We start from the raw sequence: 26,979 nt of genomic DNA, 5'->3' as shown, positions 1-26,979 counted from the left end.
TTATCATACATTCTGAGGATACTGCATGTCTTCATCCCAGCGCTGTGAATAGTGATGCTATGATTTGCTGAAATGACGGGTCCCTGTCTCCTGGTCCGGAGAGCAGAGGATGGCCCATAGAACCATCCATATGCAGCTGTAACACCGCCAAGTAGTAGACTTGAGTCCCTTAGGCCCAGTCTAATGGGCAGAATGGAAACTGGGTTCTTTATTTATAAAGCTCTTCCCAATGAGACTATAGGCTAGCTCTCTGCCTTGGGTCTATGCCAGAAACCATCCCACTGAAATGTAACCACATTATGCAATGGAGTGGCAATGGAAATCTCTGGTAGGATGCTGGCCCACAAAAGAAATGTGCCTCCGCTGTGGTTTTCCACAAGGGGTTTGTCTGACTGGGGGTGTGCCGCTCAGCAGCTCTGAACCATCATAACAACTCTATTTACCACCCCATAACCCAGGGTAGGCTAGTTAGCTAGCGTCCTAGCATATCAGAAAGTAAGCGTTGGCAGTAGCAGCACTCCTAAATTATCATCCCCCGGAGGGCAGAGAGGGGGCAGGGGACCAGACGGCTGCAGAGTACGCGCACACCTTCCATCCGCCTGGATAACCTACTTCAGGAACGTAGGTACTCTCATCGCTTCTCTCCCTCCCTCCCTCCCTCCCTCCCTCCCTCCCTCCCTCCCTCCCTCCGTGAACACTCTGGATCAGAGCCTGAACCCATGAAGGTAGGGGGTCACACGCCTCACCGCGGCGGAGCGATGCAGGACGAGACAGCTGGGGCTCTGTCTGTATTGTGGTCAAGGGAGGTCACCAGCTCCAGCGGTGTCCAGGCACTTCCTAATCCAGGATCCACAAGAGCAGAGGGACGGTCACATGATCTTCCACCTCCTGGGGCAGGAGTGAGCATCCCATCTTAATCACTTTCTGCTAAACTCTTTTGGTGTCCATCACACTAGTTGACTGTCCCTCGTGTACTGTGTCTACAGTGTTAGTGGATTCTGGTGCCACGGGGAACTTTATTGACCAGGTCCTTGCCTCCTCTCTTAACATTATCTCATACCCACTCGCGTCTCTTTTCCAGGTTCAAGCCCTCCATAATCGGCCACTAGGATCCAGAACCATCACACACAACCACTCACCCTCACTGTGGAGTCAATTCATCAGGAGAACCTCCCCTTCATCACCAGTGCACCAGTTCACATGATCACCACCTTGGCCTCCCTTGGCTTCAAGGTCAAGGATGAGACTCACAGACTGGTCACCCGAATTCCAGATGACCTGCTTCCCCATCCCCTGTGGTTCACATCGGTTGAGAGTCATGTGGTTGCCCTTCAGCCCAATATCTCGGAGGTATACCAGGACCTGCGGAAGGTATTCTACAAGACCAGTGCCACCTGTCTTCCTCCTCATCACCCCTGGAACAGTGTTATCGACATGCTGGCAGGGTCTACGCCTCTGCATCTACCCTCTGTCGGTGGCTGAGACCCAGGCCATGGACGATTACGTCCACTTCTCTTGCATCGGCTAGTTTCTTCTTTGTGGCCAAGAAGGATGGAAGGTTACATCCATGTATTTATTACAGAGGACTCAATGAAATCACCACGAAGTACCGTTACCCTCTCCCGTTGATGCCGGCAGCCATCGAACAGCTCCGCGCAGCATGGTTCTTTACCAAACTGGACCTGCAGAGTGCATATAATCTCATCCGCATCTGGGAGAGGGGTGAATGGAAGACTGCGTTTAGCACGATGTCTGGCCACTACGAGTACTTGGTGAATCCATTTGGCTTAGCCAATGCTCCGTCAGTGTTCCAGGCATTCATTAACGAGATGTTCAGGGACATGCTCGGACGCGAGGTGGTCGTGTAGATTGATGACATCCTGGTCTACTCCTCTACTCTGAAGGATCACATCACTCATGTCGAGCAGTTCTGGAACACCTTCTGGCTAACCACCATTTCATCAAGGCTGGGCGGCAGGTAGCCTAGTGGTTAGAGCATTGGGCCAGTAACCAAAAGGTTGCTAGATCGAATCCCCGAGCTGACAAGGTTCACATCTGTTGTTCTGCCCCTGAACAAGACAGTTAACCCACTGTTCCTAGGCTGTCATTGTAAATAAGAATTTCTTCTTAACTGACTTCCCTGGTTTAAACATTTTTTTAAAGGCTGAGATGTGCTAATTTCAAGGCAGTTTCCTTCTTAGGCTACTAAATCAGCATGCAGGGAATGAGGATGGCCGACAAGAAGGTAGATGCGGTCAGGTCATGGCCAGTCCCAGCCACAAAAAAGGGGTTACAAAGGCTTTTGTGATTTTCCAACTTCTACTGCCATTTCATCAGGAACTTGAGCTCCGTCGCCGCCCTTCTCACCTCTCTTCTCAAGGTTAGTCCCTGTATGTTGGTGTGGAGCCCAGCAGCCAACGGGGCCATCTGTCTACTCAAGGGACATTTCACCTCCGCTCCATTGCTCAGACTGTCACGTCCTGACCTTAGTTCCTTTTTTATGTCTCTATTTTGGTTTGGTCAGGGCGTGAGCTGGGGTGGGCATTCTATGTTTTGTTCTACGTTTTGTACTTCTATGTGTTTGGCCTGGTATGGTTCCCAATCAGAGGTAGCTGTCAATCGTTGTCTCTGATTGAGAACCATACTTAGGTAGCCTGTTCCCACCTGTGTCTGTGGGTAGTTGTTTTCTGTCTCTGCACCAGACAGAACTGTTTCGTGTTGGTCTATTTTTGTTATTTTGTCTTCGTGTTCTGAGTTAAAATAAATATTAACATGGACACTTACCACGCTGCGTTTTGGTCCGATCTTGACTACTCTTCATCAGACAAAGAGGATCGTTACACAAACACCCAGATCCCATGATATCCTTTGTGGTTGAGGTAAACGCTTCAGAGGTGGGCGTGGGGGCAGTTCTGTCTCAACGACAGGATAATCCACAGAAATTGTATCCATGTGCATATTACTCGAAGAAACTGTCCCCTGCAGAGAGGAATTACAACGTCTGTGATGTTGGCATTAGAGGAGTGGAGACACTGGCTGGAGGGCACCAAGGAACCATTCATCATTCCAACCGTCCATCGGAACCTGGAATACATACTGACAATGAGGAGGCTGAATCCGCGCCAAGCAAAGTGGGCCCTTTTCTTCACAAGGTTCGACTTCACCCAGACCTATCGCCCAGGTTAAAAAAACACCAAAGCCAATGCCCTGTCCCTACGATTCGGCAGAGGGTTCTGTCCAGAATGCACCTATAATCACCTTACAGACCGACTGTTGCTGGGAAGCAGGGCCGTGCGAAGACCTTTTGGGGGCATGTGCTGAAACAAAAAAAGGTCACCCTTCCACCCCAAAAAATTCCCTACAATCATGGTCATGGACTCATTGAGCAATTATTAGGCAACTTTGATGATTTAGTTACTGTATATAAAAGCAATAGATGGTCACATCTTAATGGCAAATTAAATGACACAAATAAATAACCCTTAGTCTGAAAGAAATGTAATATTTAATCTATAATAACTCTGTAGTCATTTAGCACAGGTCTATTACATGTATTGCTTTGCTTAACCCTTTACACTCGTGGAAACTGGCCTATATCGATAGGGACAAATTGAAATCTTTCTAACAAAATAACTCTAAAAAGCCATGGTAGCAATTGAACGAGAACACGTTGGATCTTCTGGGTAAATTATCAGACCAAATGTGAGGACACAACAGTTCACCTGACACAAGACTGAATCCAAACAACAACAAATGCTCAAAAGTTGCCCATTTAACGTGAGTGATTTCGAACGTCTGTCAAATGTAGAATGATTGTCAGTCAAAACCCATACAGAGCTGCGAAGCGGAGACCCTGAGCTCTGACATCATGTAGAGAATGTTACTGTACAGCCACTGCGTTCCAATTTAGGGGCTTATCAATGACCAAATCTGTCATTCTGACTACTTTAACAATGATTTGTGGGGCAGTGGGTTCAGAACAACAGAAAATATTTTAAACATTTTTGGGGTGAAATTATACTTCCACCCAAATGGGTGGGAGTATGTTCTCGGCAAAAGGTAGAGTCCTATCTGTGCACGCCTGCCGGTTGGAACCATTAGACATCAGACACACGGACAGTTTCCTTCATTTGCACAGCTGCTGTGGTACCACTAGAGTTACAAAACACATGTTAACTTGTGTTTAATGTCTGTAACAGTGTCCGTAACAATAGCAGTAAAATAAACATGGCGCCTGGCAGTCACTAATAAAATCACAGAGTGGAAGACCATCAGACGAAGGAAGTAAAGGTGACCCAACTAACTGGACACTGAAGCTGTCTGTAGGAATACCATGGCTCTTTGTATTGAACAGGGTTAACCTGGTGTATTTGCCCTCTGAAATGGAAACGTGACACCAAAGCCTAACCCTAACCCTAACCCTAACCCTAACCCTAACCCTCCCTGACACAACAACGTTTCACACCTGTGAGGTCACTGGAGAGGGTATTCTGGGTTTCTTCCGGTCCTCTCCATCTAACCCTGTCTAATCATACCCCATTAAAGCCTATTGTCTACCAAAAGAGAGAACAAATGAAAACTGTCTGACTGAACGCCTCTGCATATAGTTTCCATTCTTCTAGCTAGTGTTTACGGGGGCAGTTCCATGTTACGTGACCACATTCTGTGAGGTGGGGTGAAGAAGAATTGGGGGTGGAGGTTAGTGGGAGGTTTGCCGTAAACGCAATAAAATCTAATTATATCTTTCGTGACAGGTGTGCACCTCTCTAAAGTGTACACAGCATGGAACATTCTGGAGTGCATGTCCTGCTAACAGTATTGTGTGCATGGGAAATTCTCTGGATTTGTATTAATATCTGACTGGTATACTGATTCATCAGAACAAGTGTTTGATGCATCTAAGTGTGCGTGGCAAGGTGTTTGCCTAGTGGGACTAGTTAGTGCTGTTGGCAGACCAGAGGAATCAGTATTTTGATCTGTTTGCAGAGCTAGTGATGGAACGTTTTTGCTCTACCTAATTCTCATCTTTTCCATGACCCCTGACATTAACATGATACAGTGTACAGTTGAAGTCGGAAGTTTACAAACACTTAGGTTGGAGTCATTAAAACTCATTTTTCAACCACTCCACAAATTTCTTGTTAACAAATCTATAGTTTTGGCAAGTCGGTTAGGACATCTACTATGTGCATGACACAAGTAATTGAATTAAAAACCATAAACAACATGGACCACGCAGCCGTCATACCGCTCAGGAAGGAGACATGTTCTCTCCTAGAGATGAACCTACTTTGGTGTGAAAAGTGCAAATCAATCCCAGAACAACAGCAAAAGTCCTTGAGAAGACGCTAGAGGAAACAGATACAAAAGTATCTATATCCACAGTAAAAATTAGTCCTATGTCGATAACCTGAAAGACCGCTCAGCAAGGAAGAAGCCACTGCTCCAAAACTGCCATAAAAAAGCCACGGTTTGCAATTGCACATGGGGACAAAGATCATACTATTTGGAGAAATGTCCTCTGGTCTGATGAAACAAGAATAGAACTGTTTGGCCATAATCACCATCGTTATGTTTGGAGGAAAAAGGGGGAAGCTTGCAAGCCGAAGAACACCATCCCAACCCCGAAGCACGGGGGTGGCAGCATCATGTTGTGGGGGTGTTTTGCTGCAGGAGGGACTGGTGCACTTCACAAAATAGATGGCATCATGAGGCAGGAAAATTATGTGGATATATTGAAGCAACATCTCAAGACATAAATCAGGAAGTTAAAGCTTGGTCGCAAATGGGTCTTCCAAATGGACAATGACCCCAAGCATACTTCTAAAGTTGGAAGTGTGACATGCAGGTATTCAATGACTGGTGGAGAGTGAATTGTCCTATATTAGATGGTAGACTGTTTATTGTTGAACTGTGTCATTGTAGTTTCTGATGTTTGGGTAAATGGCAAAACATTAGATTCAGTAGTTTCCACAAGTACAATCATTAAATTAAATTCATATCGCATGAAACTGAATCTCTGGATACATCTTCAGAGACCATTTATGCGTTTACACAGGCAGCCCAATTCTGATCTTTTTTCCCACTAATTGGTCTTTTGACTAATCACATCATCTCTTTTTACAGATAAAAAAATATCAGTATTGGGCTGCCTGTGTAAATGCATCCTTCGTTTCAGACAAATTATATTTAATCATCTCTCAAAATGGATCTCAAAAGTATTTATTGTACAAAACAGAAATAAAAAATGCAAATCTGGAATTATGAAAAAAATTATGCATATCCAAAACAAGGAAAAACAGGGGTTAACAGCCTTATTTCAGTTAGAAACGACAGTTGAAGTCGGAAGTTTACATACACTTAGGTTGGAGTCATTAAAACTCATTTTTCAACCACTCCACACATTTCTTGTTAACAAACTATATTTTTGGCAAGTCGGTTAGGACATCTACTTTGTGCATGACACAAGTAATTTTTCCAACAATTGTTTACATATTATTTCACTTATAATGCACTGTATCACAATTCCAGTGAAATTACATACACTAAGTTGACTGTCTTTAAACAGCTTGGAAAATTCCAGAAAACTATGTCATGGCTTTGAAGCTTCTGATAGGCTAATTGACCTCATTTGAGTCAATTGGAGGTGTACCTGTCGATGTATTTCAAGGCCTACCTTCAAACTCATTGCCTCTTTGCTTGACATCATGGGAAAATCTAAAGAAATCAGCCAAGACCTCAGAAACAAAAATTGTAGACCTCCACAAGTCTGGTTCATCCAAATACCTGAAGGTACCACGTTCATCTGTACAAACAATAGTACACAAGTATAAACACCATGAGACCACACAGCCGTCATACCACTCCGGAAGGAGATGGGTTCGGTCTCCTTGAGATGAACGTACTTCGGTGCGAAAAGTGAAAATCAATCCCAGAACAACAGCAAAGGACCATGTGAAGATGCTGGAGGAAACCGGTACAGAAGTATCTATAGCCACAGTAAAACGGGTCCTATATCGACATAACCTTAAAGGCTGCTCAGCAAGGTAGAAACCACTGCTCCAAAACCGCCATAAAAAAGCCAGACTACGGTTTGCAACTGCACGTGGGGACAAAGATCGTACTTTTTGGGGAAATGTCCTCTGGTCCGATGAAACTTAAAATAGAACTGTTTGGCCATAATGACCATGTTTGTTTGGAGGAAAAAGGGGCTTGCAAGCCGAAGAATACCATTCCAACCGTGAAGCACGGGGGTGGCAGCATGGTGCACTTCACAAAATAGATGGCATCATGAGGTAGGAAAATGATGTGGATATATTGAAGCAACATCTCAAGACATCAGTCAGGAAGTTAAAGCTTGGTCGCAAATGGGTCTTCCAAATGGACAATGACCCCAAGCATACTTCCAAAGTTGTGGCAAAATGGCTTAAGGACAACAAAGTCAAGGTATTGGAGTGGCCATCACAAAGCCCTGACCTCAATCCTTTAGAACATTTGTGGGCAGAACTGAAGAAGCGTGTGCGAGCAAGGAGGCGTACAAACCTGACTCAGTTACACAAGCTCTGTCAGGAGGAATGGGCCAAAATTCACCCAACTTATTGTGGGAAGCTTGTGGAAGGCTACCCGAAACATTTCACCCAAGTTAAACAGTTAAAGGCAATGCTACCAAATACAAATGTAGTGTATGTGTAATAGGGTTGGTTATGTTTCCACTTGCCTCTAAAGAAATGTGTATTTAATGTTCAAGCATTCTTATTGGTTGGTTCAACTCTGATGACAATAAGGTGTGTTGTGATTGGCCCCACTTGCAGATAGGGGGAGATCGCGAATGTCAGGTCTTCCCAGTATGAAAATGTGATGCAGGGGGTAGGTCACGTTCTGATTTATATTTTATATTTTACAATGTGTACAAGTTTGCTGTACGTTACTGATTTATACATGTGTGGGTATATGGTACCTGTTAGGGATTGAAGGGCTTTCTGGGATGTGCTTTGGCATATGATTGCTGTAAATAAGTGTGTTAGCTAGCATACACTGATGTAATGGTCACATAAGCCCACATTTAACACATTTGTCTTCATGCTACAGATTTTGCCATCGACAGCCATCAATACCGTTAAGCCCTGCACAACAAACGTGCTGTTTCCCATTTAACAACAGAAATAAATTATGCTCAACTGGGACCACTGGCTGATGCGATTTATTTGGAGAAAACACAACGCCAAGGAGAGTACCATTTACATCTATTGCATATGTAAACTTCGGATCCACTGGGAATGTGATGAAAGAAATCATATCTGAAATAAATCATTCCCTCTATTCCCTCATTCCCTCTATTCTATTCTGACATGTTACATTCTTAAAAATAAAGTGGTCATCCTAACTGACCTACAACAGGGAATTTTTACTAGGAATAAATGGCAGGAACTGTGAAAAACTGAGTTTAAATGTATTTGGCTAAGGTGTATGTAAACTTCTGACTTCAACTGTATGTCAATCACAAGTTTAAAATACCTTTGTGGTTCTGTGGGATTAATACCACACAGCGTATCCTAGTGAAAGGTTGATGTAATATTCACTGTATTTAAAATACATTTCAACGAAAGTCATGTTGAAATAAGCTTAGTGACGGTAAGTGCCAGTTAGTAGACTTCCCAAAGTTCCTATTGTTTGTTAGTTTGAATGCACGTAGTGGTGGTAGTCTGAAGTGAAGAGACTGTTACTACTTGCTCCCTTCTTCTGAGTATCGACTCATAAGCAATGTTCCCTTAAAAACATGACGGCACTGAGCACATTTCAGGTCTGGCTGAGCGCAAACTTGAATATTGTGAAAATGATGTGCAACTTCCAGCGTGCGTTCACTGTTAACACTGAGGCTGTATTTGATCATAATGTAGGCCTACCATCAAGAAAATACACCCTGTGACATTTTAACATAGAAATAGCTGTTCTGCCATACAGTTTACAGTAGCAGAAAATGTGTGCTGTTCAATGTAGGCCTACAGACTTCTAGGGGAAAAACAGGTAGGTCTTAACATTAACCTGTTTATCCACTTGTCCTTCAGACAAGGAGGTGACTGAACATGTTGTTGTGTTGTTTGATGAAAGAAACCACTTTACAGAATCAGACAAATTATGCTACCCTCTGCCTATTGGCTACTTGGCTTATTCAAGCCTGTCTCAAAATACAACACTGACCCTTTAAAACAAAACAAAAAAGCTATTTTACTCACTTTTCAAAGATGTCTAGAAATGTACACATTTTGTGCTCTTGTAGGAAGCAATCACTCCCCTCTTGCTGACTACAAATGATCTAATTCACTAACTAGCAAAGGATATTACCAAAATGTGCACACGTGGCTACATGCTGCTCTCGCTTTGATTTCAAAACAAGCGCATCTAATCATGATCACTCAGGCTGTAAACACAGTCCAGTTCAAAGTAAACGGCACAGAACCATATATGGCAAAGGTCTATTTGCATATAGGCCTACTGCAACTCTGATTGGTTATGGCGCACTGGTAAAGTGTAGAGTCCTGCATGTCAATGCAATTTAATCTTACTCGATGCATTCTGTCTAAAAAAACTATTATTGCATAGTTCTCTTTCTTTTTCTATATGTTGCATTGAAAGTGGCTGATATTGCGTTGATTCGACCACAATTGAACAGTAAAGTGAAACGTTGAAAGTATTAATAGGGAAAACTCTAGACCAGTGGTCCTCAACCTTTTTGGTGTCAATATCACTTTCTGAGTCAAAATGCATGCCCGAGATCTCCCGCTCAGATTTTTTTTCAACAATACTTAAAAAACATAAGCCTATGCAACATTAATCAATTAAAAACAGTACTGTGGCAATCAGTACTGTGGCAATGCATTGTTGTTCGGGACATTTTTTGAAATTATATTTCAAAATTTGAAGTAGGCTATATGAGCATACATGTTATAGATCCGTTGTCGTATTACTTGTGAGGCACCGCTGAGTGGGCACACATTTAACTAATTAGCTTTTTCTTTTTACTTTACTGGGCCGATGGTGCCTGCATCTATGGTCCGTCTCAGTGGAGAGAGAGAGCAGCAGACTGATGGTCCGCCTCTCAACATCCCGCCCGCTCTCCCTGTCCTCCACTGACACTCACCAAAAAGGGACACCATCTTCCAGTTGAGGGCAAAACTCGAGTCGCACGGCATTATTTCTGCCTCATGCACAGATGCATATTGTTACTTTTATGAACAGAGAATGTGAAATATTCCTATTAAAAAAGACACAAGCAGCTAATAATGACAACAACGCCAGCCTATCGATACACTTTCCTACTCATTGATTACTGCTGCAATGCTTGTTGAAGCGCTGAATGGAAATAGGAAGAAATAAAGCGCATTTCATGGCTTACAGAGTGTTGACAGGGCTGAGTAAGAACTTAAACATCAACTCACTTATAAAAACAGCAGCTCTTTGCTGCATTTGTTGGCAGTCTCTCTCTAGTCATGGTTTTACATTTTTTGAAATCTCACAGTTTCAATTTCGCTGAAGCTTCATTTGATGCCTGCTATGTTACTGCAGACACGGTAATCGGAGCCATCCGATTGGCCAGTGGAAGACCTATAGTACACTTCATTTGCTGTCTGAGCCCTCCGGGAAGCCAGAGTTTGTCCATTAAGACACATAAAATCTTTGAAAATGGCAACGGTTCGCCTATCCGGGCATAGGGCTGCTGAATCGGGTGCACCTACCGTAACCCATATACATATATTTTTTATTTTACAGTTATTTTACCAGGTAAATTGACTGAGAACACATTCTCATTTACAGCAACGACCTGGGGAATAGTTACAGGGGATAGGAGGGGGGATGAATGAGCCAATTGTAAACTGGGGATGATTATGTTGCCATGATTGTATGAGGGCCAGATTGGGAATTTAGCCAGGACACCAAGGGTTAACATCATCGTATGATAAGAGCCATGGGATCTTTAGTGACCACAGAGAATCAGGACACCCGTTTAACATCCCATCCGAAAGACAGCACCTTACACAGGGCAATGTCCTCAATCACTGCCCTGGGGCATTGGGATCTTTTTTTTTAGACCAGAGGTTTAAAATTCAGGGATTCAGGGATTCAAATTCAGGGATTCAGAGTTTCCAATTAAGGGACTGACCTGAAATCTATGTTTTTATGAGCATGGACAAATTTTTATTACAGCATATTGAATGACTGTCATTCATATTCCTTTCACCCAGCTCAATATAACATCGATAGGTTTAGGATAGTGCATGATAGTCGAGTTTTCCCTATACCCATCGTTTGGTTTCTACAACCTAGCCTATGAATTAATGTTTACATTGTAGGTACATAGGTCGAGAGAAAAATGTGAGTAATCGAGGTGACAGACATTGACACATTCATTACCGCCTTGCACACTCTTGCCTGCATCTAGCTAATCTAGGGTGTATTCATTAGTCCAACAGTTGCAAACGAGAGTTTCTAATGGACAAATTCAGGTGTGTTTATCCCTGTTTCGATCTGTTTGCTTCCATTTAAGAAATGTTTTTCAACAGAATTGGAGGAATGATCCCACACAGCCTACATGGTTGTCACCATGTTAAAGTCATAGTCAACATACTGTAGTTACTAGAACTAACACGTTATTAAACCTGCTACAATCAAGCAGTGCAGTGTACAGTCAACAGCAAGCAGTTTAGCAGCTGCACCGGCGGGCACCAGTGGCAATAAATGTATAAAGCCAAAATCTTACCTTGACTTGGGAGAATTCCAGTTTTGGATAGTCACAGCCAACTGTTCAACTATTGTATTTCTCTCTCTTTGAGTCAACTACTCACCACATTGTATGCACTGAAGTGCTAGCTAGCTGTAGCTTATGCTTTAGGTACTAAATTCATTCTCTGATCTTTGATTGGGTGGACAACATGTCAGTTCATGCTGCAAGAGCTCTGGTAGGTTGGAGGACGTCCTCCGGAAGTTGTCATAATTACTTTGTAAATCTATGGAAGTGGGTGAGAACTACAAGCCTCCTAGGTTTTTTAATTAAGTCAATGTACCCAGAGGAGGATGGAAATGAGCTGTCCTCCAGCTACACCATGGTGCTACTCTACAGAATGCCTTTGAGGCTACTGTAGACCTTCATTGCAAAACAGTGTTTTAATTATTTGGTGACGTGAATATATTTAGTATAGTTTTAACTAAAAAGGGTAACATTTTGAATGTTTCACTATTTTTATTTGTTGAAATTCACTACGGAGGATGGTCCTCCCCTTCCTTCTCTGAAGAACACACACACACACACACACCAAAACTGTTATCATTTTCCTGAAGATATTTTTGATATGGATAGACCAAAACAGACCTTCCAAACTTTTTTTCTGCAAGAAGTCATGTTTTCAGCAAGCTTGTTGAACAAATGATCTAACCCTGAGTGCTATGCTTCACATATTATTTAAGAACATAAAATAAAAAGTATTACTTCACAAGGAAGTCTTAATTCAAGGACTTGAAAGGTAATTGAGAAAAACAAGACTCCGCCGCAATAACTCACTCCTCTCCCAAATTTTATTTTCCACCTGACCACCTCCAAATAACATTCCCCCGTGCTCCCATGCTGTGTTAAGGGCAATGCTGAAAACTAAAGGAGTTAGCTATGGTACAGTGAATGTGACTTGGTCTCGCTTCACTGACCGATTACTAATGTGATTTTGAGCAGGAGGCTGTTTGTTCGTTTCTGTTCAGTGATGCCGATGCATCGTTTTCTTTGAGTGTATGATGATTTGTGTTTCAATATTATGTAACCCCTGGCCCTTATGAATAAAATAATAAAACATAAATGTTCTAGAGTCTAGTAAGTAATTCATTTAGTTTTGTCTAGCGTCTTTTATTAGATGCCTATCATTATTAGGCAACCTTGTGTGACCAATGGTCTGTCTTGAATCATCAGACATTTCATCCACGAACCTGATTAAATAAAATGACAAAAATAAAACTAGCTTGTATAACCTCAACCCAGAAGCAATGAGAGCCAGGTCTCTTACCGTGAACTTTTGGATGTAGTCAGACACGCTGAAACCTCCAGTGCGTAGAAGGAGAGTTCTGTAGACGGAGGTCCCCATCACTTTCTCTCTGCCTAAGGTTAGGACCTACAGTTCTCCATACCAGGGTCTCTATGCCTTATGGAGAATGGGGAAGCCGGGCCCTCTGGGTACTGAAACATAGTGGAAAAGAAAGATGGGTACTGACAGAGACAACTCTATCTTATCACCCGGTGCCTCGTCCTGTGCTGTAGCCGGGTCCCTGTCCTGTCCCCTCCCGTATTGATATCAGCACTGCACCAGCACCACAGCCGAGCCCAGAGCGAAGAGCACTTCCTGCAGGGAGATAACAGCTGCCTGCGATTAGGCAAGGGTATGCACGAAATGTGAGTGTCCTACTTTATTAATAGGGGTTCAGATTGGCCTTTTTGTTTTGGAAAGTCTCTGTGGGAGTCCTCCTCCCACCCAGTGATGATGAGAGGATGATTCCTAGTCTGAGGTGAAGAGAGCCCGTTCTCAGATCTCTCACGAATGCCCTCTCTCTGCACCCCACTGAGGTTAATACCAGTTTACCCCACCCTGTTCACCCCTCCGTGTGTGTTTTGAGTGCGTGCGTGTGTGAACCTGTTAGGGATCTGATCCCACACGACTCTGCTTTGGGGCAACAGAAGGTGCGTCACCAACACTCAAATGCAGTGGCATCGTGTTGCTGGTCTTAACCTCAAAACCACCCAAGTCTTAGACTCAGGGAAAAAGAGGACTCCTCTCAGCCTGGCAGCAACAGGGTTTCAGGTGGGATGGAAAAGTCTTCACCTCCTGGCAAGCATCCCACTGCAGTTTTTTCCTCATCAGACAGAACACCTTGTTGAGAAGTGCAGGGTATTTTTGGAATATTGTCTACAGGCTCTGCTGTCTGCAGGGGAAGTGTCAGCTCCATGATGCAGGAAGAGGTATGCACGCCAGAGGGATGATGTCACAATGGTCCTAAGGAGATGATGATGATGATGGTGCACATTGTCATTATCGCTGACCTGTTAACCTGTCACTGTGTATGTACATGTGCTTGAGCCACACATATTACATATCTATTATGAACAGCATGTACTAGTGTGTGGCTGGTGGGGCGGTGGGTTGTTACAATGCCATAATCCTCCTTCTGATGTGGATGCTGCTTCAGTTAACTGTCTGCCTTTAGACATCACAGGACAGCTGGTGGGTAAGGGAACAGCATGATTCAAACTGTTGTCATGACTGGTGTGTATAGAGTTTTACACGTTCTGTCTTCAGTTGTACACAATCTGTCTTTCTTGGATGCCTGACGTGTGTGTGTCTGCCTCTGCTGTCGTCCTTGTCTCTGCCTCTGACTCACTTCATGTGGAATGGTACTCAATGTCCCGTCCTCTCCGACCAAGGTTTTTTTTGTTGTCAAAACAGCCCACTGAGTCCTCCGAGACGGATACACAGGCACTCTAACATGACTGTTAGATATAAATGGAAAGCGGGATGATTCTCCCAAACAAGACTGTTTCTCCTGAAACAATATGTTGTTTACAGTGCTGTTCACTTACTGTAGCGGTCCCCTGGACGCTAGGACTTCAGAATGACTGTCCAGTATTTCATTGAAAGAGATGTTTCTACCACAGGAGGTTGGTGGCACGTTAATTGGGGAGGACGGGCTCGTGATACTGGCTGGAGCGCAATAAGTGGAACGGTATCAAATACATCAAACACATGTTTTGATGCCACTCCATTTACTCCGTTCCAGACATTATTATGAGCCATCCTCCCCTCAGCAGCCTCCACTGGTTTCCTTAGTGCTTCCATCTAAATCCAGAGTCAGAGACAGAAACAAGCAACGACGGAAGATTCCTCTCATGTTCTCTTCATCCATCAATCCGTTTCATTAAAAATAGCTGGACTGACTAATGTTCCTTGAAGTAGAGTGGCTTATAATTATATAAACCCCTTTTCATGTGAGGTTTGTTCATTTGAAGACATTTGATTAAATTATTTCTGGCATATATGATGTCATAGCAGAGGAGACTGAGAGATCAGCATTTCACAAAAATGAACACTTACTGTGATTTTTGTCAACTAAGCACTTGATCATAATGTCACTGGATTGCCCTCCAGTGGTTGAAAGGGAGACTACGTAGCATATTAGCGTTTCAATGCCAAAGAAAAGGACTGTACCCAATTCAAATCGTATGTGTTCTGCTTTGAATTGTCATTTGAATAAATCAAATGATTTGGCTTTCAGCATGAATCCTTTTCTCAAATGACAGGCAGTGAATCTGGTCTCTGTATATCACCCGTAGCAGTTGGTTACCTGAATGCTAGCACATAACCCTTGTAGTCAGTCTAGGGGCTCTTTCTTATCTTATATGACAAGGCTTCTTTTTCCATTAGGCGGGAAATATCATGTTCTTCCTGTCAAATGGCTTCTTGTTGAATTATGGCATTATTTGTTACTGTGTGTTGATGTTTACAAACTTGATGATAAAGTGTGCATTTTACACAATCCCATGTCTTCTGTTTAGCACATCAAATCAAATCAAATTGTATTAGTCACATGCGCCGAATACAGCAGGCGCAGTAGACCTTACAGTGAAATGCTTACTTACGAGCCCCTAACCAACAATGCAGTTTAAAAAAGGAACAAGTAATTAAAGAGCATCAGTAAAATAACAATAGCGAGATTATATACAGAGGGGTACCGGTACAGAGTCAATGTGCGGGGGGGGGGGGGGGGGGGGGGGCACCAGTTAGTTGAGGTAATATTTACATGTAGCTAGAGTTATTAAAGTGACTATGCATAGATGATAACAGAGAGTAGCAGCTGTGTAAAGGCACTGAAATATACATTTGCATGCAGTAATTTGCACATGTTATGAAGGGAGTAGGGTCTATAGCAGAGAAAGGGTAAACATTTAAATGTTGGTCTAAGGACATGAGGAGGGTTGTTCACAGTTTGACATTTGTTTACCAGTAGGCAACATACTCAAACACGCCTGACCAGCATGGATTATATGCAAGCTATTGTATTGTGCAGATAATAAACACAACAGATTCGATTTAAAAAGTAATACTATTTATAATAATACAATTGTCCTCAAAATTCCTTCAGAATATAAAGCTAATAATATACCGTATCTCATGTTACATTGGAAAGTAGCCAGGTTACATGTGCCAAGATCTGAACAAAGAACTCTCTCCCTGGTTAATGAGATCACATGCGAGTCATGTGACTTGGGGAACCCTCCACACTGAACAAACAGCAACTTTGTTTGAGTAAGAATAACTGACTTTTAGTGTGCACATGTCTCTCTCTCTCTCTCTACACCCCTCTTCTCTCTCTCCATCTTTCTGTCTATGGGCCTGGGTGCTTAATATTGCTCACTTCACTATTTCCTGTTAGATATAAAGCCAGGGATCTCAGTGTTCCTGGGGGCATGTGGTAATAGGGCATGGTATTCAGGCTGGGCCAGGCATTTCATCATTAACAGCCCTGCCCAGCCTGGCCTCAGCGTGTTCATTTCAGCCCCACTACCAGCCATATGCAGTTATGATCCATCTGCAAACGGTCTTACTGTCATCATTAAACTTTCTCACAGAACAGTGTGTCATTTCTGAAATGTGCTCATCAGGTAACATCCTTTATCCTTCTGCCCTTAAAAAGATCCAAATAAGGTCTGACTGCCTGAATGATTTCCATTAACAATCGATTCTTATATCAGTCATGTTCTACATTTCACAGAAAATAGTTATTTTCTCAGAAAAGATCATTAGCATTGAGTTTCAGTATTTGGAGCAGTGGTTGACTAATATCGTCATGCCTTTCTTTTCAAATGTGCTTGTAGATAGTGGACGGATGTGCATTATTCAGTGTTTGAATGTATTCGACACAGAGGCCCAATGTGAAAGTAGACACCCGTCTCCTGTGGTTTTGCATTGCAACAGGCAGGCTTTACTCAAGTATTTTATGTAAATGATGGCTTTGAGAAGAAAGAAAATCCCGGGTTCACCCTGAATCCCTTCTTCGTTGTGTGTATGTCTCCTCTGACTATTTGGGGGAAATTAATACGTTTTACGGCAGCCAATCCACATAATCCCAATGACATAAAAAAAAAATGCATCCTGGATCATTTACAGCAATATACTGCCAATGCCCTACTCGTATGAAACATAATCTGGGTTCTGTCAATTTCAGGGAATTTAAGGGTCAAAGTTCTTTAATCCAACTCTCAAATAACCTTTGCATTACTTCACTTAGATTCTAATGAATTACTTTCCCCCTTATAGGAACAGTACTGTCTTTTGTTTTTACTCAGATGTATTTCCCATAGGGGCATGCTGAGCACTGCCTCTTTCTAGTTCACTGAATGGCCACAGTTTCTCGCAAGGACTGAGGTGTCAATAATACAGCACACAGAACCCTTTTCCGAACCAAGAAGAAAGTCTCGTCATTACAGCTCATCATTAACAGCCCTGCATCGCATATTAAAATGCCAGCAGTGTTTCCTCTCAGGTTTCACTCATTGTATGAATAACCAGGATATGATGTAAGCATGTTTCTGTACATTCATACATGTATACAATACAGTTGGGTGAACAAAGAAGAGGCCAGGCAGTTGAAAATGTCTCCAACAGGATTACCCTGTGAGGTTGAAATCTGTTGAGAGTTCCATGGAAACTGGGATGTGTTCCAGACGGATGAATCGTTAATGGCAGGGCCTTTCCCCTGTGGAGGGAGGCAGAGCAGAGCTGGAGAAATGGCAGCAGCAGCTGTCTCCAGGAGAAATGGGCAGGTTACAAGCAGGTGTCTCAGGGGCCCAGTCCATCCCTCACTGCCTGCTGCAGGGTAACGTATAGAGACATGAGAGGGTTGGTAATACACACCATTCACTAGTACTATAGTGTATGTGCAGTAAATCAACAAAGTACAACACACTCTTAAATAAAAAACTAACATTTGCTCATCTGACAGTGGTGGTTGTGATTCATCTATTTTAATGACAAAAGAAGTCACATTAAAAAGGATTTGCCTTTGACATTTAAATGACAGGTGTCAAATATTACATATTTCATATAATGTCACCAATAATGAAACAAAATATAAAATAATATGCACTTAAATTAAGATAGTACACAAGCATTATAAATACAAATGTACAAGGCCTTCTCCCAAAGCCCTAAGCATGATACAAAATATATTGAACATTTTGTTCCAATGGCATCTAGACTTAAATAAACAGTGTTTACTAGCAGTACAAGCCAATAACATTATAGAAGCCAGTTACAATGCTAGGATGGCCCTCCATACTTCAACACATTTTATGCCCTTTTTAATAGAAATGATTTGCATTTGTTACTGACAGCTTTATTGGTTGACATGGTGATGAATCCTATACCTATACCATATCATCTAATATATATAATATAAAATGTGATTAAAAGATAAATATTCAGATGTCCTACCCACTCCAATTCCATAAGCTTCTCTCTAAAGATAAAAGTTGGTTCCAACATTTCCTCTTGAGCAGAACAGTTGCCTGCTTCCCCATGTTCCCCAACATCTCCATTTTCCCAAGGCTTCGACCAATCCGACAGGGAGTTCTTTGGGTCAGAGTTCATACCCTGTTAAGACACACTGTGGTGGTCATCCATGGGTCTCTCTCCACAGTAACAATCTTAGGTTTCACATGTCAATCCCTCACAGCAACTATCTGGTCTGTCTATAGGATGAGTCTTTGGCCCAGGATCTTTCGGTTGATCTCGGCCAATGCCACCGAAAACACAAATGCTTTCTCATCTGAGAGGTTGGCATAGATATCAACTTCTTTCTCAAATTTTTCTGGTAAAAAAAAACACAAACAAAATGAATAAACAACATACCTGGTTAATAGAGAAAAACCATTGAGAAACAGACATAATTTGCATGTGACAACAATAACCTTGTGCAATATATTAACATAATTTCTGTCCTCAACAGAGGAGGAACATGCATAATGTTATTTCTCCTCATAGATCAGCCGCTAAAGCACAGGCAAAGTCAGGGACATCATGATTTATTAATGAGTGAGAGAAGAGAGCAACCCTCTCTGTAAATCATTCATCCAAACACAAATCCCCCAGCTCTGTCCCAATACTGCACTAATTAATCGCCAGCCTTATCTCCTGTGACTGGAAAATACTGAAACATGACTAAAAGTGTCAGCACAAAACAATGAATAATAAAGCTTCGAAAGTAACTTGGAAACACTTAATATCTTATAACTGCACCATGTCATTGAGTGTCACTGATAGAGGCTTTTCATTCTTGTATTACCTTTCTCCTCCTCCTGCTTCTTCAGCCCAACTGTCTTTGGCCTGCCCCGCCCTCTCCGGATCTGATCCGATTGGCTGTTAGAGCGGCATCGCCTTCTATTCTCCATGTCATTGGTTGACGGAGAGTTGATCTTCTCTCTGCGAATTCTTTCAGTTCTCCTCCTCTTTGCATCCAACTTGTCTGAATAGACCAGAAAAATAAGTTTCACAATTGTTTTAGCACTATAAAATTGCAATATAGAAATGAAATATGAATGTATAATAATGTATGGCCTTCAAATATGTCACATTGTCAAATGCATCATTCATCCTAAGGACAAATAGTCTTATGCCAATGACTCCTGTTTAAATGTATGTTGCGAAAAGTGTATGGGAAGGGCATATGGTATTAAACATCTTAGCCTCCAATTTTTCTCTCTTCCCAAACTCCCTCCTCCAACACACCAACTGCCTTAAAATAACAACAGAATAAGAACAGAACAGAAACAAAATAACTCCTGTGATTCCATTGCATATCTAGCATCCTAGGTGTGCTGTTGCCTCAAAACCACTTTAAGTCATTGAATCAGTGGAGTGTTCTGTGGAGTGTTCTTATTACCAGAGCAGGAAGTAGGCCTATATTTCACTGGGAGTGTCTGTCTAGTGGCTTTAATAAAAAAAACCTTCCTCTTCAAGATCGTCAATTACCACATTTGCTGCTTCCTCAGTGCTGTAGGTAGTGAGTGTGCACTTGGGAGTATTTAGGTTTTGAAAATAAGCACAGATTGAAAGCGGAAGATAAATTAGTGATACAAATAGACAAATATTTGGTGCCCAAAAGGGTAACGCTTTATAATTGTGTAGCCGCCCACCACTAACAATATTGTATCAACATATCATTGCATAGTTTTTTTGTAACTCTGTAATAATTGCATAGCAATGGTGTTGGAATTAAATTCAATAGAGTGTTTCAAAGTCTGGACAAGGCCTGAAAATATATTTTCTACATCAACCACGTTTCTGCTATGAGAATACACACAACTTGAGAATATCCCAGGAATTCTAGCCTTAGCAACAGCTTGCCCAAACAGGAACACACTTCCTCTTCAGACTGACAATATTCTCATAAAATTGCAACATAATCAACAGTCTGACAAAACTATTGCATTCCATACTATAACATAAATATCACATCGATAATTTACTACTTCACCTTTTCCAACGCTAAATTCTCATAGTCAAGAACAGCTGATATTTTTTAAAAAGGCCATCGAAAAATAACACGGTCTTATATAAATAAATATGTTCCACTAAGGATTCCTGAGTGAGCAAAAAAATAAATACAACTCTCTGCCCTTTTATCCAGAAAAAATGGTTCTCAGTGCAACCTTGGTCTTCATATTCAACAATAATCATGTTTTATTAGTGTCTGTTTCAAAGTTACAAAAAAAGCACTACAATTACACAGAGGAGAGGAAAATGATTAACTATTTAAGGAGAGGTGGAAACCAAAACCCATCATTAAAAATCCTCAGAGCTGAAATTCAAGACACCTTCCTCTTCAAATGGAAGAAGTCTTCATTGCCTTCAAGATACTTATTAACTACAATACCTCAAAGTTCATTCGGTATCATGTGAAACTAATTACATTGTATCATAAATCGAGAGAAGATGTGAGTAATTCTACCCCCTAAACTGTCTAATACTAAGTGTATAATAAAACCTAGGTTCTCAGAAAGGCATGTTGTGTTTAACATTCCATTCATAACTTCAGGCACTGTGGTAGCCTATACAGATACAGATTTCACCCCTACCCAGATTTGTATTTTTTAAGTACGAACCTACATTTAGCATTCCACTCACTCCATCTTTAAAAATCAAAACAGCCGCATTGTATTGATTCACGTTTGCTTCTCATTCTCTAAGGATGAAAAAAACTTTCCATAAATGTGTTTATTATCAGGTAATAAAGTAGTACTAAGCTATTTAAGGCTATGGGCAGTAGCACATTGATGACATGCACACTGACTAAGCTATTTACTTCTGTTCTATCTATCTATCTATCTATCTATCTATCTATCTATCTATCTAATCCTCACACTTTCCATATTTGACAGGATCAAAGCAGCATGAGCTGGCATTTCATAGGTTATATAACAATTCTGTATTCTAACTTATTTTCCTAATCACCTTTTGGAAATGGTTTAATCAAATCCTGTTAGATATCTGTATTCTGAACATGTAAAATGTCATGAAAGACAACATGATCTAACTCTACTGCTAAATTTAACTTTTCACAGAGAGTGGTACAGGCTTCCTTATGCTACTGCAGAAGCCTACAAGAGAGAACTGAGGGAACAAGCTTTTCAGTCAGGAATTAAATATCCCATCCCCCCACTTCTTGCAGTAGGCTACTCACTCAAGCAAATAGCGATTTAAGCCAGCCACCACTGCACCACTCAAAAATTATACTCTGATCCAATTGAGAACTGGGGAGGAGGGGGCGGGGGCAAATCAATAATGACCAAGGTGAATACAATTCATTACAAAACGGACAATTCAATAGTGACCCAGATTAATACAGTTCATTAGCTGAGTTTAGTAATGTATTAATACAACTACATTATGGTTACTTTATCCCCAATCTCATGTGAATGTATTACAAGCTCATAATAAACAAAAAATACCTAGGTTAATAAACATTGTAAAACTGAGTGTGTGAAGAGAACATCAAAGAAACTATTTTTAGGCTCCTGAATTATGTGAATTTACCTATTGCTGGTGGTGATCTCTCACCCAGTTTGGCATTTAGAAGCTTTCGACTAATGAATACATAGCCACAGGGACAAGACTTGCAAGCAACTGGAATCTAAAAAAGGAAACAGGTTTAAACATGGTTAATATCAAATATTCCTCAAAATTGTAGCAACTGTGTTGATGAAGTCCTTTATGAAGCATGGGCTACATTGCAGAAGCTATATAAACTTGTTTAGTATTCATTTGTTTGATATAGTTAAACAAGGGCGTAGCCAGTGTTAACCCCCATGATAACTATACTGCCCAACAATTTTGAGATATTAGAGGACTGTCCTTTGTAATTCATGGAAAAGTCCTTGGCGCAATCTAGCTGAAACTCGCATCACATATTTTGGACACGTGCCGACAACAGCGGTGACATAAATACATTCTAATGAATAAAGCGTTTTCAAATTGAATGTAGACTGGTAGCCAACACATTATTTGTGAAAATAAGTCAATTAATCAATGCAGTTTACAGTAATAACATCAAGGAACGATCTAAATGCTAGATCCAAATGTCGCCATTTGGTATAAAATACGATGTATTTGTGTAATATGTTTTTTATTTTTTTAAATATTTTTTTTACAATATATCAAATATCAGCAATGCAGCTACATGTAACGACATTTCAACGCACTATATTGTTCTTAGGCTAGAGTGAGTCTATGATTGGCAAAGTCAGATCAGGATGATAAACCAGTTTCAGTCAGGTTACAGTATTACAGTGTATCAAAAATAAGGAAACGTCTAGCTACATTTGGCGAGCGATAACATTCCGACGACTCCTTAACCGGATCAACGTGTCGTTGTCAGCAATTACTAGCTGTAGTTGATGTACATTGTAACATGGTGTTTGAGATCTAATGCATATACTAATTTAAGTGATTAGCCTGATATTTGCATTAGATTATACTATGTTGCTCCAGATCTAGCCTATGTTGCTCCAGATCTTGAATTCATAGGCAACCATATGGGATTGCAGCAGCCTACAGTGGCTTTAAATCCCATGCTTGTGAGCAAAAACAACATTATCACTAAGTCAAAATATACCAAAATGAACAATATCTATACATTTTCTCACCTGTTGGTCGCACTCAGGGCACGATTTGGTAGCCATTTTTACTTTCTTAGCTTTATTTACCGACATATTCTGTTTCCTTATCCGATGATTCCTTTGAAAAAAGCCTACTTCAACGCCGTAAAACTTATTTCTGCAATACATGAAGTGCAGCTGATCTTGCTCAGACGGACATAAATGATACAAAAGCAATGACCATGCGCACTGAAGTCAATGAGAGAGAGACTTCATTATGCTTTTCCTTTACTATGACGTGGGGCATGCGCGCAACTCAGCCTAAAAAACAGTAGACTACATACAGTAGACTATAAAATGTTCAGCAGAATGCTTGCATTTTTATCCTCTCTACTGAGCATGCGTTACTCTCTCACAGAGTCGGAAAACAGGGCTCAGTTGGAACCAACGATTTATACATACACTAGTGACTAGATTACCAAAGGGGGCGCTGTGTTAAAGCCACCATGCCTCCATTTTGGCACTCACCCACTGTTGTACAAATATTTTGGGAGCAATAGAAATGCATTTATTAATGCCTACATTCGTTTTTAACACATGTATACTATTACAGATACCTTAATGCATACTTTTAAATTATAGTATTTGAGCTAAGCATAAAAAATGAACAAATATATATTTTTAAATTCCTTAAATAGTTAGATCGTTTAGATTACTAATGTTATTGTTCCCAGTACAACAACAAAAATACTTCAATACATGTAATTTTGTCCTTGAAACATTTGCATTCATTCCTATGGAGGGCTGCTCCTACTGGGGAGTACCAATATGGCCGATCTGTGGCTTTAATGCCTCTCAACGGCCATTACATAGCATTTGCGATCCAGGGTTTATTTACATCATTGGTTGGAACATTCGTGGACTATTTGTTAAACCATATTTCATTAGATAAATCAAATGACTATAGCCATCTGAAATTAAATTTATGTGGATGCTAGGCCTTCTTGCATTTCATTAGGGCACATATGCACACATATTGTATTCTATCAACCACATGTGTTTTCAGTGGCTTAGGATTTTATTGATACAATAGACATCCAATGTTTAACATAATGTCTTACTTATTGTGGTAGGCCTACATTGCATGTATTGTGTGTCAGTCCATGCTATTGTGATCTATGTACCTGTATGATGTACATTAAAGATACATGGCAATATAAAAAATATGTCTGAAAAGCAAAAAGGCTTAATGGTTCACATGGCTACATTCCCCTATACAAGGCACTATAGGCTGCCAGCAAGTTTGCTCTGTATTACGATCAGTGAGATACAGCGGTAATAATGGTGACTAAGGCAAAACATGTCTTCGATTTGAAGTCATTTCAACTGAAGTATCACAGTGTACAGTGATGATGAGTAATGGTGTACAAGGTGTACAATTCCCACATTAATATTGCTTGGAAACAAATGCTTCCTGTGGGATAGACTGAAGCTCGACAGTTTTTTTGTGTGACCAAGCTAAGTCTCCTTTCTCGTTTGACAGTTTTTGAGTTGTTGTCAGATTAGAATTTGTGTATCATGTACTCACATCTCTGACAAACGTTCCACTAATTTCCTCACTCTCACTTCCTTTGTGCTGCAATGGGCAGGCTCTTGTCCTCCCCCCACAGCTATTTATGCCTCATCAGCCCTTGCCTAATAAATATTCATGATGAGAAAGGTGAAGAAACAGCTGTCATTTTGTGGAGGATGAGTAGGTATCTCAGATAGGGTGGAGTGAGGCCTAAGAGGGTTTTAGAAATAAGCATCAACCAGTGCGTCTAGCGATGGGTATACAAAGATGACCAGTTTACAGAAGAGAATAAAGTGTAGTATAGAGTGCAGTGATGTGTTCTACAAGGAGCATTGGTGGAAAATCAGATGGCCGAATGGTAAAGAACATCTAGCCGCGCGAGAGCACCCTTACCTGTCAATCTATATGGGTAGGATGGTCATCTGAATCAGGGTTAGTTTGGCAGCTGGGGTGAAAGGGGAGTGATTACCCCGCTCCCCTTTCAAAGCCTGCAGCTTTGATATGTGCTAAGAGAAGGACAGTGTACCGTCTAGCCATACTCCCAAGACTTGTATGAGGTGACGACCTCAAGCTCTGAACCCTTAGAGGTAGTAATCACACCAGTGGGAAGAGGGGCATTCTTCTTACCAAACCACATGATCTTTGTTTTGGAGGTGTTCAGAACAAGGTTAAGGGCAGAGAAAGCTTGTTAGACACTAAGAAAGCTTTGTTTTAGAGCGTTTAACACAAAATCTGGGGAGGGGCCAGATGAGTAAAAGACTGTATCATCTGCATATAAATTGATGAGAGAGCTTCCTACTGCCTGAGCTATGTTGTTGATGTAAATTGAGAGGTGTGTGGGGCCTAGGATTGAGCCTTGGGGTACACCCTTGGTGACAGGCAGTGGCTGAGACAGCAGATGTCCTGACTTTATATACTGCACTCTTTGAGAGAGGTAGTTAGCAAACCAGGCCAAAGATCCCTCAGAAACACCAATACTACTTGGCCCACAAGAATGGAATAGTCTACCATATCAAAAGCTTTGGTCAAGTAAATGTGATGTTTAAGATTGCAGTGACACATCCATAACCTGAGCGGAAACCAGATTGCATACCAGAGAGAATACAATAGACATCAATAAAGCCAGTCAGTTGATTATTGACAAGTTTTTCCAACACTTTTGATAAACAGGGCAAAATGGAAAGAGTCCTATAACAGTTAGGATCAGCTTGAACTCCCCCTTTAAATAGTGGACGAACCGTGGCTGGCTTCCAAGCAATGGGAACCTCTCCAGAGAGGAAAGACAGGTTAAAAAGGTCAGAGATCGGCTTGGCATTGATAGGAGCAGCAACCTTAAAGAAGAAAGGGTCTAAACCATCTGACCCATATGTTTTTTGGGGGGTCAAGTTTAAGGAGCTCATTTAGCACCTCGGACTCAGTGACCGCCTGCAGGGAGGATTAGTAATAATGGATTAGTAAATAGTTTATTCATCATTTATTAATCATTACTCCCATATTTGTAAATGTTAGTAACCTAGTTATTTACACATTTAAAAACAACTGCCATTTATACTTTATATGTTCAATATATTTCCTTTAACATCCTGCGTTGTGTGCTTATTATTTTACCATGGCAATATGTTCTTGACTATTTTGAGACCTTAACTGACTTAACTGCCTAGATAAATAAAGGTAAAACAAAAAATAAAAAACATTTATAAAGTATTTATTAAGTATATATAGCTCACACTTTACATGAGGCCACGCAAAATGGCTATTATTCATGCTTTATTATGTTGAGTTATTATAAAGTAGCCCTAAAGGCACTGGCAGATTTACCATTAGCAAGAAGAGGCAAATGCCTCAGACCTCACTCACATCATTAAGGGGCCTCATGAGCTTGGCATAATAATAATAAAACAAATATTTAAATCATTTCGGCCTTCCCATCTGCGGTGGAAGGTGGCAGAGCTGCAGTGCTGTTTGTCAGAACAGACGACGTCCTAAAAATCGTCACGAAAACATCCGTAGCGTCTGAATAGTTTGGGCTACACACCTCTATGGGAACATGAGACTCTCACAAACATGATATTGTTCTCTGCTTTGCTCTACAGCCCCCACAAGTGTCGGGACTCGGTTTCAACCAATTGCGAATTGAAGGAAAGTTGGCGGGTGCACAGTGCACTGTTCGGATGCAGGAATTATTTTGAGTGAACGTGCGAAAGTAACCTACTTTTTGAAGTGACAT

The 26,979-nt window shown here is 41.2% G+C and overlaps 2 protein-coding genes across 2 annotated transcripts in view; both read right to left on the bottom strand.

The window, feature by feature from the left end:
* LOC110506364 (myosin light chain kinase 3) overlaps window positions 1-13,539 on the bottom strand; it is a 38,309-nt gene extending 24,770 nt beyond the window's left edge. Inside the window, exon 1 of the mRNA XM_021585930.2 lies at window positions 13,044-13,539. Coding sequence (XP_021441605.2) covers window positions 13,044-13,121 — 78 coding nt within the window. The 5' untranslated portion in view covers window positions 13,122-13,539. The remainder of the gene's footprint in view (window positions 1-13,043) is intronic.
* Window positions 13,540-16,962: 3,423 nt separating this feature from the next.
* LOC110506362 (UPF0547 protein C16orf87 homolog) lies at window positions 16,963-23,599 on the bottom strand. The gene is made up of 4 exons (XM_021585928.2): window positions 23,228-23,599; window positions 22,119-22,215; window positions 19,369-19,548; window positions 16,963-18,894 (listed from the first exon to the last, which is right to left on the bottom strand). The coding sequence occupies exons 1-4, from the start codon at window positions 23,366-23,368 to the stop codon at window positions 18,776-18,778; spliced, it is 537 nt and encodes a 178-aa protein (XP_021441603.1). The 5' UTR covers window positions 23,369-23,599; the 3' UTR covers window positions 16,963-18,775.
* Between the last annotated feature and the right edge of the window lie 3,380 nt (window positions 23,600-26,979).

This window comes from Oncorhynchus mykiss, chromosome 26 (genome assembly GCF_013265735.2).
Source record: "Oncorhynchus mykiss isolate Arlee chromosome 26, USDA_OmykA_1.1, whole genome shotgun sequence".
In the NCBI taxonomy this organism is placed as follows: domain Eukaryota; kingdom Metazoa; phylum Chordata; class Actinopteri; order Salmoniformes; family Salmonidae; genus Oncorhynchus; species Oncorhynchus mykiss.
The sequence above is the reverse complement of the archived record's forward strand: the minus strand, read 5'-3'. Positions and strand labels throughout refer to the sequence as shown.

Coding starts and splice junctions, on each gene's coding strand:
- LOC110506362 (XM_021585928.2), bottom strand. CDS start 23,368: ATGTATTGCAGAAATAAGTTTTACGGCGTTGAAGTAGGCTTTTTTCAA. Junction 22,216..23,227: donor GCCCTGAGTGCGACCAACAG/GTGAGAAAATGT, acceptor TTCCTTTTTTAG/ATTCCAGTTGCTTGCAAGTC. Junction 18,895..19,368: donor GAAGCAGGAGGAGGAGAAAG/GTAATACAAGAA, acceptor TTTTTTTACCAG/AAAAATTTGAGAAAGAAGTT.